The sequence below is a fragment of the Chiloscyllium plagiosum genome, unplaced genomic scaffold, assembly GCF_037043375.1.
Source record: "Chiloscyllium plagiosum isolate Xiang-an unplaced genomic scaffold, Cpla_swu_hap1 HiC_scaffold_132, whole genome shotgun sequence".
Lineage (NCBI taxonomy): Eukaryota > Metazoa > Chordata > Chondrichthyes > Orectolobiformes > Hemiscylliidae > Chiloscyllium > Chiloscyllium plagiosum.
The window spans coordinates 36333-51821 of NW_028270271.1; the positions used below are offsets into that span (position 1 = coordinate 36333).

The window sequence follows — 15489 nt, forward strand, 5'->3', positions numbered from 1 at the left end:
CCCCCAGCGCCCTGTGTTACTGACTGTATCCCTACTGATGTTAATCCAGCTCCCTCACACTGTCACTCAGTAACCCCTCTCCCCCCCAGTGCCCTGTGTTACTGACTGTATCCCTACTGATGTTAATCCAGCTCCCTCACACTGTCACTCAGTAACCCCTCTCCCCACCCCCCAATGCCCTGTGTTACTGACTGTATCCCTACTGATGTTAATCCAGCTCCCTCACACTGTCACTCAGTAACCCCTCTCCCCCCCAGTGCCCTGTGTTACTGACTGTATCCCTACTGATGTTAATCCAGCTCCGTCACACTGTCACTCAGTAACCCCTCTCCCCCCCAGCGCCCTCTGTTATTGACTGTATCCCTACTGATGTTAATCCAGCTCCCTCACACTGTCACTCAGTAACCCCTCTCCCTCCCAGCGCCCTGTGTTACTGACTGTATCCCTACTGATGTTAATCCAGCTCCCTCACACTGTCACTCAGAAACCCCTCTCCCTCCCAGCGCCCTGTGTTACTGACTGTATCCCTACTGATGTTAATCCAGCTCCCTCACACTGTCACTCAGTAACCCCTCTCCCTCCCCAGTGCCCTGTGTTACTGACTGTATCCCTACTGATGTTAATCCAGCTCCCTCACACTGTCACTCAGTAACCCCTCTCCCCCCCAGCGCCCTGTGTTACTGACTGTATCCCTACTGATGTTAATCCAGCTCCCTCACACTGTCACTCAGTAATCCCTCTCCCCCCCAGCGCCCTGTGTTACTGACTGTATCCCTACTGATGTTAATCCAGCTCCCTCACACTGTCACTCAGTAACCCCTCTCCCCCCAGCGTCCTGTGTTACTGACTGTATCCCTACTGATGTTAATCCAGCTCCCTCACACTGTCACTCAGTAACCCCTCTCCCTCCCAGCGCACTGTGTTACTGACTGTATCCCTACTGATGTTAATCCAGCTCCCTCACACTGTCACTCAGTAACCCCTCTCCCCCCAGGGCCCTGTGTTACTGACTGTATCCCTACTGATGTTAATCCAGCTCCCTCACACTGTCACTCAGTAACCCCTCTCCCTCCCAGCGCCCTGTGTTACTGACTGTATCCCTACTGATGTTAATCCAGCTCCCTCACACTGTCACTCAGTAACCCCTCTCCCCCCCAGCGCACTGTGTTACTGACTGTATCCCTACTGATGTTAATCCAGCTCCCTCACACTGTCACTCAGTAACCCCTCTCCCCCACAGTGCCCTGTGTTACTGACTGTATCCCTACTGATGTTAATCCAGCTCCCTCACACTGTCACTCAGTAACCCCTCTCCCCACCAGCGCCCTGTGTTACTGACTGTATCCCTACTGATGTTAATCCAGCTCCCACACACTGTCACTCAGTAACCCCTCTCCCCACCAGCGCCCTGTGTTACTGACTGTATCCCTACTGATGTTAATCCAGCTCCCTCACACTGTCACTCAGTAACCCCTCTCCCCTCCCAGCGCCCCGTGTTACTGACTGTATCCCTACTGATGTTAATCCAGCTGCCTCACACTGTCACTCAGTAACCCCTCTCCCCACCAGCGCCCTGTGTTACTGACTGTATCCCTACTGACGTTAATCCAGCTCCCTCACACTGTCACTCAGTAACCCCTCTCCCTCCCAGCGCCCTGTGTTACTGACGATATCCCGACTGATGTTAATCTAGCTCCCTCACACTGTCACTCAGTAACCCCTCTCCCCCCCAGTGCCCTGTGTTACTGTCTGTATCCCTACTGATGTTAATCCAGCTCCCTCACACTGTCACTCAGTAACCCCTCTCCCTCCCAGCGCCCTGTGTTACTGACGATATCCCGACTGATGTTAATCTAGCTCCCTCACACTGTCACTCAGTAACCCCTCTCCCCCCCAGTGCCCTGTGTTACTGACTGTATCCCTACTGATGTTAATCCAGCTCCCTCACACTGTCACTAAGTAACCCCTCTCCCCCCCAGGGCCCTGTGTTACTGACTGTATCCCTACTGATGTTAATCCAGCTCCCTCACACTGTCTCTCAGTAACCCCTCTCCCCCCCAGTGCCCTGTGTTACTGACTGTATCTCTACTGATGTTAATCCAGCTCCCTCACACTGTCACTCAGTAACCCCTCTCCCCCCCAGCACCCTGTGTTAGTGACTGTATCCCTATTGATGTTAATCCAGCTCCCTCACACTGTCACTCAGTAACCCCTCTCCCCCCGAGCGCCCTGTGTTACTGACTGTATCCCTACTGATGTTAATCCAGCTCCCTCACACTGTCACTCAGTAACCCCTCTTCCCCCCCCAGGGCCCTGTGTTACTGACTGTATCCCTACTGATGTTAATCCAGCTCCCTCACACTGTCACTCAGTAACCCCTCTCCCTCCCAGCGCCCTGTGTTACTGACTGTATCCCTACTGATGTTAATCCAGCTCCCTCACACTGTCACTCAGTAACCCCTCTTCCCCCCCCAGGGCCCTGTGTTACTGACTGTATCCCTACTGATGTTAATCCAGCTCCCTCACACTGTCACTCAGTAACCCCTCTCCCCCCCAGCGCCCTGTGTTACTGACTGTATCCCTACTGATGTTAATCCAGCTCCCTCACACTGTCACTCAGTAACCCCTCTCCCCCCCCAGTGCCCTGTGTTACTGACTGTATCCCGACTGATGTTAATCCAGCTCCCTCACACTGTCACTCAGTAACCCCTCCCCCCCCCAGCGCCCTGTGTTACTGACTGTATCCCTACTGATGTTAATCCAGCTCCCTCACACTGTCACTCAGTAACCCCTCTCCCTCCCAGTGCCCTGTGTTACTGACTGTATCCCTACTGATGTTAATCCAGCTCCCTCACACTGTCACTCAGTAACACCTCCCCCCCCCAGCGCCCTGTGTTACTGACTGTATCCCTACTGATGTTAATCCAGCTCCCTCACACTGTCTCTCAGTAACCCCTCTCCCCCCCCCAGGGCCCTGTGTTACTGACTGTATCCCTACTGATGTTAATCCCGCTCCCTCACACTGTCACTCAGTAACCCCTCTCCCTCCCAGCGCCCTGTGTTACTGACTGTATCCCTACTGATGTTAATCCAGCTCCCTCACACTGTCACTCAGTAACCCCTCTCCCCCACCCAGGGCCCTGTGTTACTGACTGTATCCCTACTGATGTTAATCCAGCTCCCTCACACTGTCACTCAGTAACCCCTCTCCCCCCCCAGTGCCCTGTGTTACTGACTGTATCCCTACTGATGTTAATCCAGCTCCCTCACACTGTCACTCAGTAACCCCTCTCCCTCCCAGGGCCCAGTGTTACTGACTGTATCCCTACTGATGTTAATCCAGCTCCCTCACACTGTCACTCATTAACCCCTCTCCCCCCCAGTGCCCTGTGTTACTGACTGTATCCCTACTGATGTTAATCCCGCTCCCTCACACTGTCACTCAGTAACCCCTCTCCCCCCCAGGGCCCTGTGTTACTGACTGTATCCCTACTGATGTTAATCCAGCTCCCTCACACTGTCACTCAGTAACCCCTCTCCCCCCCCAGTGCCCTGTGTTACTGACTGTATCCCTACTGATGTTAATCCAGCTCCCTCACACTGTCACTCATTAACCCCTCTCCCCCCCAGTGCCCTGTGGTACTGACTGTATCCCTACTGATGTTAATCCCGCTCCCTCACACTGTCACTCAGTAACCCCTCTCCCCCCCAGGGCCCTGTGTTACTGACTGTATCCCTACTGATGTTAATCCAGCTCCCTCACACTGTCACTCAGTAACCCCTCTCCCCCCCAGCGCCCTGTGTTACTGACTGTATCCCTACTGATGTTAATCCAGCTCCCTCACACTGTCACTCAGTAACCCCTCTCCCCCCCAGCGCCCTGTGTTACTGACTGTATCCCTACTGATGTTAATCCAGCTCCCTCACACTGTCACTCAGTAACCCCTCTCCCCCACCCAGGGCCCTGTGTTACTGACTGTATCCCTACTGATGTTAATCCAGCTCCCTCACACTGTCACTCAGTAACCCCTCTCCCCCCCCAGGGCCCTGTGTTACTGACTGTATCCCTACTGATGTTAATCCAGCTCCCTCACACTGTCACTCAGTAACCCCTCTCCCCCCAGGGCCCTGTGTTACTGACTGTATCCCTACTGATGTTAATCCAGCTCCCTCACACTGTCACTCAGTAACCCCTCTCCCCCCAGGGCCCTGTGTTACAGACTGTATCCCTACTGATGTTAATCCAGCTCCCTCACACTGTCACTCAGTAACCCCTCTCCCCCCAGCACCCTGTGTTACTGACTGTATCCCTACTGATGTTAATCCAGCTCCCTCACACTGTCACTCAGTAACCCCTCTCCCCCCAGGGCCCTGTGTTACTGACTGTATCCCTACTGATGTTAATCCAGCTCCCTCACACTGTCACTCAGTAACCCCTCTCCCCCCAGGGCCCTGTGTTACTGACTGTATCCCTACTGATGTTAATCCAGCTCCCTCACACTGTCACTCAGTAACCCCTCTCCCCCCAGCACCCTGTGTTACTGACTGTATCCCTACTGATGTTAATCCAGCTCCCTCACACTGTCACTCAGTAACCCCTCTCCCCCCCAGCGCCCTGTGTTACTGAATGTATCCCTACTGATGTTAATCCAGCTCCCTCACGCTGTCACTCAGTAACCCCTCTCCCCCCCAGCGCCCTGTGTTACTGACTGTATCCCGACTGATGTTAATCTAGCTCCCCCACACTGTCACTCAGTAACCCCTCTCCCCCCCAGCGCCCTGTGTTACTGACTGTATCCCGACTGATGTTAATCCAGCTCCCTCACACTGTCACTCAGTAACCCCTCTCCCCCCAGCGCCCTGTGTTACTGACTGTATCCCTACTGATGTTAATCCAGCTCCCTCACACTGTCACTCAGTAACCCCTCTCCCCCCCAGCGCCCTGTGTTACTGACTGTATCCCTACTGATGTTAATCCAGCTCCCTCACACTGTCACTCAGTAACCCCTCTCCCCCCCAGTGCCCTGTGTTACTGACTGTATCCCTACTGATGTTAATCCAGCTCCCTCACACTGTCACTCAGTAACCCCTCTCCCCCCCAGCGCCCTGTGTTACTGACTGTATCCCTACTGATGTTAATCCAGCTCCCTCACACTGTCACTCAGTAACCCCTCTCCCCCCCAGCGCCCTGTGTTACTGACTGTATCCCTACTGATGTTAATCCAGCTCCCTCACACTGTCACTCAGTAACCCCTCTCCCCCCCCAGTGCCCTGTGTTACTGACTGTATCCCTACTGATGTTAATCCAGCTCCCTCACACTGTCACTCAGTAACCCCTCTCCCTCCCAGCGCCCTGTGTTACTGACTGTATCCCTACTGATGTTAATCCAGCTCCCTCACACTGTCACTCAGTAACCCCTCTCCCCCCCGCGCCCTGTGTTACTGACTGTATCCCTACTGATGTTAATCCAGCTCCCTCACACTGTCACTCAGTAACCCCTCTCCCCCCCCAGCGCCCTGTGTTACTGACTGTATCCCTACTGATGTTAATCCAGCTCCCTCACACTGTCACTCAGTAACCCCTCTCCCCCCCCAGTGCCCTGTGTTACTGACTGTATCCCTACTGATGTTAATCCAGCTCCCTCACACTGTCACTCACTAACCCCTCTCCCCCCCCCGCGCCCTGTGTTACTGACTGTATCCCTACTGATGTTACTCCAGCTCCCCCACACTGTCACTCAGTAACCCCTCTCCCTCCCAGTGCCCTGTGTTACTGACTGTATCCCTACTGATGTTAATCCAGCTCCCTCACACTGTCACTCAGTAACCCCTCTCCCTCCCAGGGCCCTGTGTTACTGACTGTATCCCTACTGATGTTAATCCAGCTCCCTCACACTGTCACTCAGTAACCCCTCTCCCCCCCAGTGCCCTGTGTTACTGACTGTATCCCTACTGATGTTAATCCAGCTCCCTCACACTGTCACTCAGTAACCCCTCTCCCCCCCAGCGCCCTGTGTTACTGACTGTATCCCTACTGATGTTAATCCAGCTCCCTCACACTGTCACTCAGTAACCCCTCTCCCCCCCAGTGCCCTGTGTTACTGACTGTATCCCTACTGATGTTAATCCAGCTCCCTCACACTGTCACTCAGTAACCCCTCTCCCCCCAGCGCCCTGTGTTACTGACTGTATCCCTACTGATGTTAATCCAGCTCCCTCACACTGTCACTCAGTAACCCCTCTCCCCCCCAGTGCCCTGTGTTACTGACTGTATCCCTACTGATGTTAATCCAGCTCCCTCACACTGTCACTCAGTAACCCCTCTCCCTCCCAGGGCCCTGTGTTACTGACTGTATCCCTACTGATGTTAATCCAGCTCCCTCACACTGTCACTCAGTAACCCCTCTCCCTCCCAGGGCCCTGTGTTACTGACTGTATCCCTACTGATGTTAATCCAGCTCCCTCACACTGTCACTCAGTAACCCCTCTCCCCCCCAGTGCCCTGTGTTACTGACTGTATCCCTACTGATGTTAATCCAGCTCCCTCACACTGTCACTCAGTAACCCCTCTCCCTCCCAGGGCCCTGTGTTACTGACTGTATCCCTACTGATGTTAATCCAGCTCCCTCACACTGTCACTCAGTAACCCCTCCCCCCCCAGCGCCCTGTGTTACTGACTGTATCCCTACTGATGTTAATCCAGCTCCCTCACACTGTCACTCAGTAACCCCTCTCCCCCCCAGCGCCCTGTGTTACTGACTGTATCCCTACTGATGTTAATCCAGCTCCCTCACACTGTCACTCAGTAACCCCTCTCCCTCCCAGGGCCCTGTGTTACTGACTGTATCCCTACTGATGTTAATCCAGCTCCCTCACACTGTCACTCAGTAACCCCTCTCCCCCCCAGCGCCCTGTGTTACTGACTGTATCCCTACTGATGTTAATCCAGCTCCCTCACACTGTCACTCAGTAACCCCTCTCCCCCCCAGCGCCCTGTGTTACTGACTGTATCCCTACTGATGTTAATCCAGCTCCCTCACACTGTCACTCCTTCCCGCTCCCACACGCAGAGGCCTGACCTGATGTGCATTTATATGGTACCTGGTCCGTTCTCCAACATCTTCCTCCATGGGAACAGCGAGGAGGGGCCGGATTCCGAGCTGGGAAAGTTTGCTGAGCGTCCCGTGGATTTCGGGAAGCGTTTCCCCGGCGACAAACTGCCCGTACGCTGTGACCTTCATCACCCGGTTGAATAGCCCCTTCCCCAACACCTTCCTGCAGACCGTCAGTAACTGTCAGAGAGACCGGCACCGTGTGTAACATAAGGAGCAATGGAATTCCCCAGGGTAAGGGGTGGGGACACTGACTCTCCCCGGGGTATGGGGGTGGGGACACTGACTCTCCCCGGGGTATGGGGTGGGGACACTGACTCTCCCCGGGGTATGGGGGTGGGGGCACTGACTCTCCCCAGGGTAAGGGGTGGGGAACACAGACACTCCCCGGGGTATGGGGTGGGGGCACTGACTCTCCCCGGGGTATGCGGTGGGGAACACAGACACTCCCCGGGGTATGGGGTGGGGGCACTGACTCTCCCCGGGGTATGGGGTGGGACACAGACTCTCCCCGGGGTATGGGGTGGGACACAGACTCTCCCCGGGGTATGGGGTGGGACACAGACTCTCCCCGGGGTATGGGGTGGGGGCACTGACTCTCCCCGGGGTATGGGGTGGGACACAGACTCTCCCCGGGGTATGGGGTGGGGAACACAGACTCTCCCCGGGGTATGGGGTGGGGAACACAGACTCTCCCCGGGGTATGGAGGTGGGGAACACAGACTCTCCCCGGGGTATGGAGGTGGGGAACACAGACTCTCCCCGGGGTATGGAGGTGTGACACAGACTCTCCCCGGGGTATGGAGGTGGGGAACACAGACTCTCCCCGGGGTATGGAGGTGTGACACAGACTCTCCCCGGGGTATGGAGGTGGGGAACACAGACTCTCCCCGGGGTATGGAGGTGGGGAACACAGACTCTCCCCGGGGTATGGAGGTGGGGAACACAGACTCTCCCCGGGGTATGGAGGTGGGGAACACAGACTCTCCCCGGGGTATGGAGGTGGGGAACACAGACTCTCCCCGGGGTATGGAGGTGGAACACAGACTCTCCCCGGGGTATGGAGGTGGAACACAGACTCTCCCTGGGGTATGGAGGTGGAACACAGACTCTCCCTGGGGTATGGAGGTGGAACACAGACTCTCCCCGGGGTATGGAGGTGGAACACAGACTCTCCCTGGGGTATGGAGGTGGGGAACACAGACTCTCCCCGGGGTATGGAGGTGGGGAACACAGACTCTCCCCGGGGTATGGAGGTGGGGAACACAGACTCTCCCCGGGGTATGGAGGTGTGACACAGACTCTCCCCGGGGTATGGAGGTGGGGAACACAGACTCTCCCCGGGGTATGGGGTGGGACACAGACTCTCCCCGGGGTATGGAGGTGGGGAACACAGACTCTCCCCGGGGTATGGGGTGGGACACAGACTCTCCCCGGGGTATGGAGGTGGGACACAGACTCTCCCCGGGGTATGGAGGTGGGGAACACAGACTCTCCCCGGGGTATGGAGGTGGGGAACACAGACTCTCCCCGGGGTATGGAGGTGTGACACAGACTCTCCCCGGGGTATGGAGGTGGGGAACACAGACTCTCCCCAGGGTATGGAGGTGGGGAACACAGACTCTCCCCGGGGTATGGAGGTGTGACACAGACTCTCCCCGGGGTATGGAGGTGGGACACAGACTCTCCCCGGGGTATGGAGGTGGGACACAGACTCTCCCCGGGGTATGGAGGTGGGACACAGACTCTCCCCGGGGTATGGAGGTGGGGAACACAGACTCTCCCCGGGGTATGGGGTGGGGAACACAGACTCTCCCCGGGGTATGGAGGTGGGACACAGACTCTCCCCGGGGTATGGAGGTGGGGAACACAGACTCTCCCCGGGGTATGGGGTGGGGAACACAGACTCTCCCCGGGGTATTGAGGTGGGACACAGACTCTCCCCGGGGTATGGAGGTGGAACACAGACTCTCCCCGGGGTATGGAGGTGGGACACAGACTCTCCCCGGGGTATGGGGTGGGGAACACAGACTCTCCCCGGGGTATGGGGGTGGGGAACACAGACTCTCCCCGGGGTATGGAGGTGGAACACAGACTCTCCCCGGGGTATGGAGGTGGGGAACACAGACTCTCCCCGGGGTATGGAGGTGGGACACTGACTCTCCCCGGGGTATGGAGGTGGGGAACACAGACTCTCCCCGGGGTATGGAGGTGGGACACAGACTCTCCCCGGGGTATGGACGTGGGACACAGACTCTACCCGGGGTATGGGGTGGGACACAGACTCTCCCCGGGGTATGGAGGTGGAACACAGACTCTCCCCGGGGTATGGGGTGGGACACAGACTCTCCCCGGGGTATGGAGGTGGAACACAGACTCTCCCCGGGGTATGGAGGTGGGACACAGACTCTCCCCGGGGTATGGGGTGGGACACAGACTCTCCCCGGGGTATGGAGGTGGAACACAGACTCTCCCCGGGGTATGGAGGTGTGACACAGACTCTCCCCGGGGTATGGAGGTGGGACACAGACTCTCCCCGGGGTATGGGGTGGGGAACACAGACTCTCCCCGGGGTATGGAGGTGGGACACAGACTGTCCCCGGGGTATGGGGTGGGGAACACAGACTCTCCCCGGGGTATGGGGTGGGGAACACAGACTCTCCCCGGGGTATGGAGGTGGGACACAGACTGTCCCCGGGGTATGGGGTGGGGAACACAGACTCTCCCCGGGGTATGGAGGTGTGACACAGACTCTCCCCGGGGTATGGAGGTGGGACACAGACTCTCCCCGGGGTGTGGAAGTGGGACACAGACTCTCCCCGGGGTATGGGGTGGGACACAGACTCTCCCCGGGGTATGGGGTGGGACACAGACTCTCCCCGGGGTATGGGGTGGGGAACACAGACTCTCCCTGGGGTACGGAGGTGGGACACAGACTCTCCCCGGGGTATGGAGGTGGAACACAGACTCTCCCTGGGGTATGGGGTGGGGAACACAGACTCTCCCCGGGGTATGGGGTGGGGAACACAGACTCTCCCCGGGGTATGGGGTGGGACACAGACTCTCCCCGTGGTATGGGGTGGGGACACAGACCCTCCCCGGGGTATGGAGGTGGGACACAGACTCTCCCCGGGGTATGGAGGTGGGACACAGACTCTCCCCGGGGTATGGGGTGGGACACTGACTCTCCCCGGGGTATGGAGGTGGGACACAGACTCTCCCCGGGGAATGGGGTGGGACACTGACTCTCCCCGGGGTATGGAGGTGGGACACAGACTCTCCCCGGGGTATGGGGTGTGACACTGACTCTCCCCGGGGTATGGGGTGGGGAACACAGATTCTCCCCGGGGTATGGGGTGGGGAACACAGACTCTCCCCGGGGTATGGGGTGGGACACAGACTCTCCCCGGGGTATGGGGTGTGACACTGACTCTCCCCGGGGTATGGGGTGGGGAACACAGACTCTCCCTGGGGTATGGAGGTGGGACACAGACTCTCCCCGGGGTGTGGAAGTGGGACACAGACTCTCCCCGGGGTATGGGGTGGGACACAGACTCTCCCTGGGGTATGGGGTGGGACACAGACTCTCCCCGGGGTATGGGGTGGGACACAGACTCTCCCCGGGGTATGGAGGTGGGACACAGACTCTCCCCGGGGTATGGGGTGGGGAACACAGACTCTCCCCGGGGTATGGGGGTGGGGACACTGACTCTCCCCGGGGCATGGGGTGGGGAACACAGACTCTCCCCGGGGTATGGGGTGTGACACTGACTCTCCCCGGGGCATGGGGTGGGGAACACAGACTCTCCCCGGGGTATGGGGTGTGACACTGACTCTCCCCGGGGTATGGGGTGGGGAACACAGACTCTCCCCGGGGTATGGAGGTGGGACACAGACTCTCCCTGGGGTATGGAGGTGGGACACTGACTCTCCCTGGGGTATGGAGGTGGGACACAGACTCTCCCCGGGGTATGGAGGTGGGACACAGACTCTCCCCGGGGTATGGGCGTGGGGAACACAGACTCTCCCCGGGGTATGGAGGTGGGGAACACAGACTCTCCCCGGGGTATGGAGGTGGGACACAGACTCTCCCCGGGGTATGGAGGTGGGACACAGACTCTCCCTGGGGTATGGGGTGGGGAACACAGACTCTCCCCGGGGTATGGGGTGGGACACAGACTCTCCCCGGGGTATGGAGGTGGGGAACACAGACTCTCCCTGGGGTATGGGGGTGGGGAACACAGACTCTCCCCGGGGTATGGAGGTGGAACACAGACTCTCCCCGGGGTATGGAGGTGGGACACAGACTCTCCCCGGGGTATGGAGGTGGAACACAGACTCTCCCCGGGGTATGGAGGTGGGACACAGACTCTCCCCGGGGTATGGGGTGGGGAACACAGACTCTCCCCGGGGTATGGAGGTGTGACACAGACTCTCCCCGGGGTATGGAGGTGTGACACAGACTCTCCCCGGGGTATGGAGGTGGGACACAGACTCTCCCCGGGGTATGGAGGTGGGACACAGACTCTCCCCGGGGTATGGCGCTGGGACACAGTCTCTCCCCGGGGTATGGAGGTGGAACACAGACTCTCCCTGGGGTATGGGGTGGGACACAGACTCTCCCCGGGGTATGGGGTGGGGACACTGACTCTCCCCGGGGTATGGGGTGGGGAACACAGACTCTCCCCAGGGTATGGAGGTGGAACACAGACTCTCCCCGGGGTATGGGGTGGGGACACAGACTCTCCCCGGGGTATGGAGGTGGGACACAGACTCTCCCCGGGGTATGGGCGTGGGGAACACAGACTCTCCCCGGGGTATGGAGGTGGGACACAGACTCTCCCCGGGGTATGGAGGTGGAACACAGACTCTCCCCGGGCTACGAGGAGTAAGTCTCTCCTCCCCCATTCTCCTGCAGTCTCCCCCTAACCCTTGATCCCCCCCTAGACTCTCTCTACCTCCATCTTCAATACATTCGATGACCTGGACCCCCCCCCCCCAACCTTCTGTGACAGTGTATTCCACAGACTCCCCCCACTCTCTGCCTGAAGAGAGTTCTCCTCAATTCCCTTCCAAAACATCTTCCTTTTGCACTCTCAGGCGATTCCCTCGGGTCCTAGTCTCTCCGACCAATGGGAACATCTTCCCAAAGCTCGCCCTGTCTGGGCCGTCCAACGTTCTGTGAGTTTCAATCACCACCCCCCCCCATCCCTCGCCGACCCAAACTCCCATCGAGTACTGACCCAGAGTCCTCAAACGTTCCTCAAGTGTCCAGCCTTACGTTTCTGAGCCATTCTCCTCTGGACCCACTCCCGGGGGGAGGGGGGGAACGGGGGCGATTACATCCTTCCTGAGATACGGGGCCCAAAACCCCTCGCCGTACCCCGAACGGGGCCTGGCCCGAGGGGCCCAGCAGCCCGTCCCTGCTTTTTATACTCTCGTCCTGTCCGAATAAACACCGTCCTCCCCACCTGCCGAGCCAACCTGCCACGTTTACCTCGAGGGGGGGGGGTTACCCTGGCCTCGGAGCCCCCTCTGGGTCCCCCTTTGCCCCTCAGACTTTCTGAGCTTTCTCATGCCTCTACCCTTCCCACCCCTCACACACACGCCGAGTCTCTCCGCATTTCGGACCGTTCGGAAATAGTCCGCGCGCCCGTTCTCCTGGCCGCGAGGCTGGCGCTACCCAACATTGCCCTCCACCTCGATCCTGCTGTCTCAGCCCCAACACCCACCCCCCCCCCCCCTCCCCCAAGCCATCTCTCCACCCCCAAGAGAGGTTAAACCCAGTGGGAGGTTAGAATCGTAGCCCGAGCAGGAACCCAGCCTTTGCCCCTGCCCCTGCTGGTCCGGTAGTTGTGGGTGCCACCTCAGACTCTGGTCTCCCAGCTGCAGGAAGGGTGTTGGGGGAACCGGAGAGGGTGCTAGGGGTTGCGAGAGGGTCTGAGCTACAGGGAGGGGCTGGAGGCGAATTTCCCCGGAGCATCCGAGGCTGAGCAGGCGGGGTGACCATATGGAGCTTTACAAAATCGCGAGGGGTAACGGACAGGGTAAACCGACGAGGTCTTTTCCGCCCCCTTGGGGTGGGGGAGAGTCCAGAACTAGAAGGACGTAGGTGTAAGGTGGAGGTGGGGGGGTGAGGGAAGTGAACCGAGGGGCAACTTTTTCAGGCAGGGGGCGTTGCTTGTGTGCAACGAGGAAGTGGTGGGGGATAGCCCAACGGCAACGCTTAAAAGGTTGTGAGAGACCAGGAGTGGGTCCCACCGCGAGTAGTCCCTCGGTCGCCCAGTCATATTGCGGGATGGGAGAGGCGTTGGGACGTGGGGGGGGGGGGGGGGGGGTGGTGGTGGTGGGTGGGATGGGGGGCTGGTTGGGATGAGAGAGGGGGGCGTTGTGGGTGGGATGGGGGGGTGGTGGGTGGGATGAGAGAGAGGGGGACTGGTGGGTGGAATGGGGGGTGGTAGGTGGGATGAGAGAGAGAGGGGGTGGTGGGTGGGATGAGGGGGTTGGTGGGTGGGATGAGAGAGAGGGGGTGGTGGGTGGGATGAGGGGGTTGGTGGGTGGGATGAGAGAGGGGGTGGTGGGTGGGATGAGAGAGAGGGGGTGGTGGGTGGGATGAGGGGGTTGGTGGGTGGGATGAGAGAGAGGGGGTGGTGGGTGGGATGAGGGGGTTGGTGGGTGGGATGAGAGAGGGGGTGGTGGGTGGGATGAGGGGGTTGGTGGGTGGGATGAGAGAGAGGGGGTGGTGGGTGGGTTGGGGGGGATGGTGGGTGGGATGAGGGGGTTGGTGGGAGGGATGAGAGAGAGGGGGTGGTGGGTGGGATGAGGGGGTTGGTGGGTGGGATGAGAGAGGGGGTGGTGGGTGGGATGAGGGGGTTGGTGGGTGGGATGAGAGAGAGGGGGTGGTGGGTGGGATGAGGGGGTTGGTGGGTGGGATGAGAGAGAGGGGGTGGTGGGTGGGTTGGGGGGGATGGTGGGTGGGATGAGGGGGGTGGTGGGTGGGATGAGAGAGAGAGGGGGTGGTGGGTGGGATGAGGGGGTTGGTGGGTGGGATGAGAGAGGGGGTGGTGGGTGGGATGAGGGGGTTGGTGGGTGGGATGAGAGAGAGAGGGGGTGGTGGGTGGGATGAGGGGGGTGGTGGGTGGGATGAGAGAGAGAGGGGGTGGTGGGTGGGTGGGATGAGAGGGGGGGGGTGGCGGAGTGAGGCAACCCTCAGCGATCTTCCCCCCCCCCCCCCCAGCTCCGTCATTAACTCACCAGCGCGGCGTTCCGCACCAGCAGAGGGTGGGAGCAGAAACGGAAGATCAGGAGAGCCCGGATGATCTCGGAGAGGGGCCTCACCCGGAAAGCGGCGCCCCCGAAGGCCAGGGGAGGCACCGCGCCCTCCTCAGCCCCCGGGGGTGCCCGGCTCGGCCGGGGGGCCCAGCGGCTGCTGGGGAGACTCCCTCTGGAACGCCGCAGTGGGGAGAACGAAAATCGCAACATCTCCCCTTCCTTCCCTTCCCTTCCCCCCCACCCCCCCACACCCGCCGCCACACTCCGGTGAGGGGGAATTGGGAACGGGATGGGGGTGAGGGTCTCTCCACTCGGAAGGACGCTCTCGCTTACCCCCCCCAACGGCCCTCCTGTTCCCCCACCAGCCCACCGCCCCAGCTCAGAGCAGACAGGGACAGTGAAGGAGACAGAGAGGACGGGGGCAAGGGGAAGGCAGAGGACACAGAGGACGCTGACCCCTTGTTAAATATTGACGGAATCGCACACACCGTCACTGGGTGAAGGGGCCACTCAGCTTCTGGGCTCTTGGGAGGAGGGGGGGTTAGCCCAAAGTCAGGGGAACATAGTTGGTCAGGGGAGTTGTGGGGTGCAGGGGAGAGACCCCCCTCCCACAGTGCGGGGCTCCCTCGGCGCTGACCCTCCCACAGTGCGGGGCTCCCTCAGCACTGACCCTCCCACAGTGCAGGGCTCCCTCGGCGCTGACCCTCCCACAGTGCGGGGCTCCCTCAGCACTGACCCTCCCACAGTGCGGGGCTCCCTCAGCACTGACCCTCCCACAGTGCGGGGCTCCCTCAGCACTGACCCTCCCACAGTGCGGGGCTCCCTCAGCACTGACCCTCCCACAGTGCAGGGCTCCCTCAGCACTGACCCTCCCACAGTGCGGGGCTCCCTCAGCACTGATCCTCCCACAGTGCGGGGCTCCCTCAGCGCTGACCCTCCCACAGTGCGGGACTCCCTCAGCACTGACCCTCCCACAGTGCGGGGCTCCCTCAGCACTGACCCTCCCACAGTGCGGGGCTCCCTCGGCGCTGACCCTCCCACAGTGCGGGGCTCCCTCAGCGCTGACCCTCCCACAGTGCGGGGCTCCCTCAGCACTGACCCTCCC

General features: G+C 59.8%; 1 protein-coding gene across 1 annotated transcript in view; it reads right to left on the minus strand.

Moving 5' to 3' along the window:
* The window catches only part of LOC148134001 (hydroxyproline dehydrogenase-like), a gene marked incomplete at its 3' end in the record, with an annotated part of 34884 nt that extends 20170 nt beyond the window's left edge, over window positions 1-14714 (minus strand). Inside the window, exons 1-2 of the mRNA XM_087985704.1 lie at window positions 14367-14714; window positions 7102-7292 (exon numbers count right to left, since the gene is read on the minus strand). Of these exons, the coding sequence (XP_087841830.1) occupies window positions 7102-7292; window positions 14367-14594 (419 nt within the window). The remainder of the gene's footprint in view (window positions 1-7101; window positions 7293-14366) is intronic.
* Between the last annotated feature and the right edge of the window lie 775 nt (window positions 14715-15489).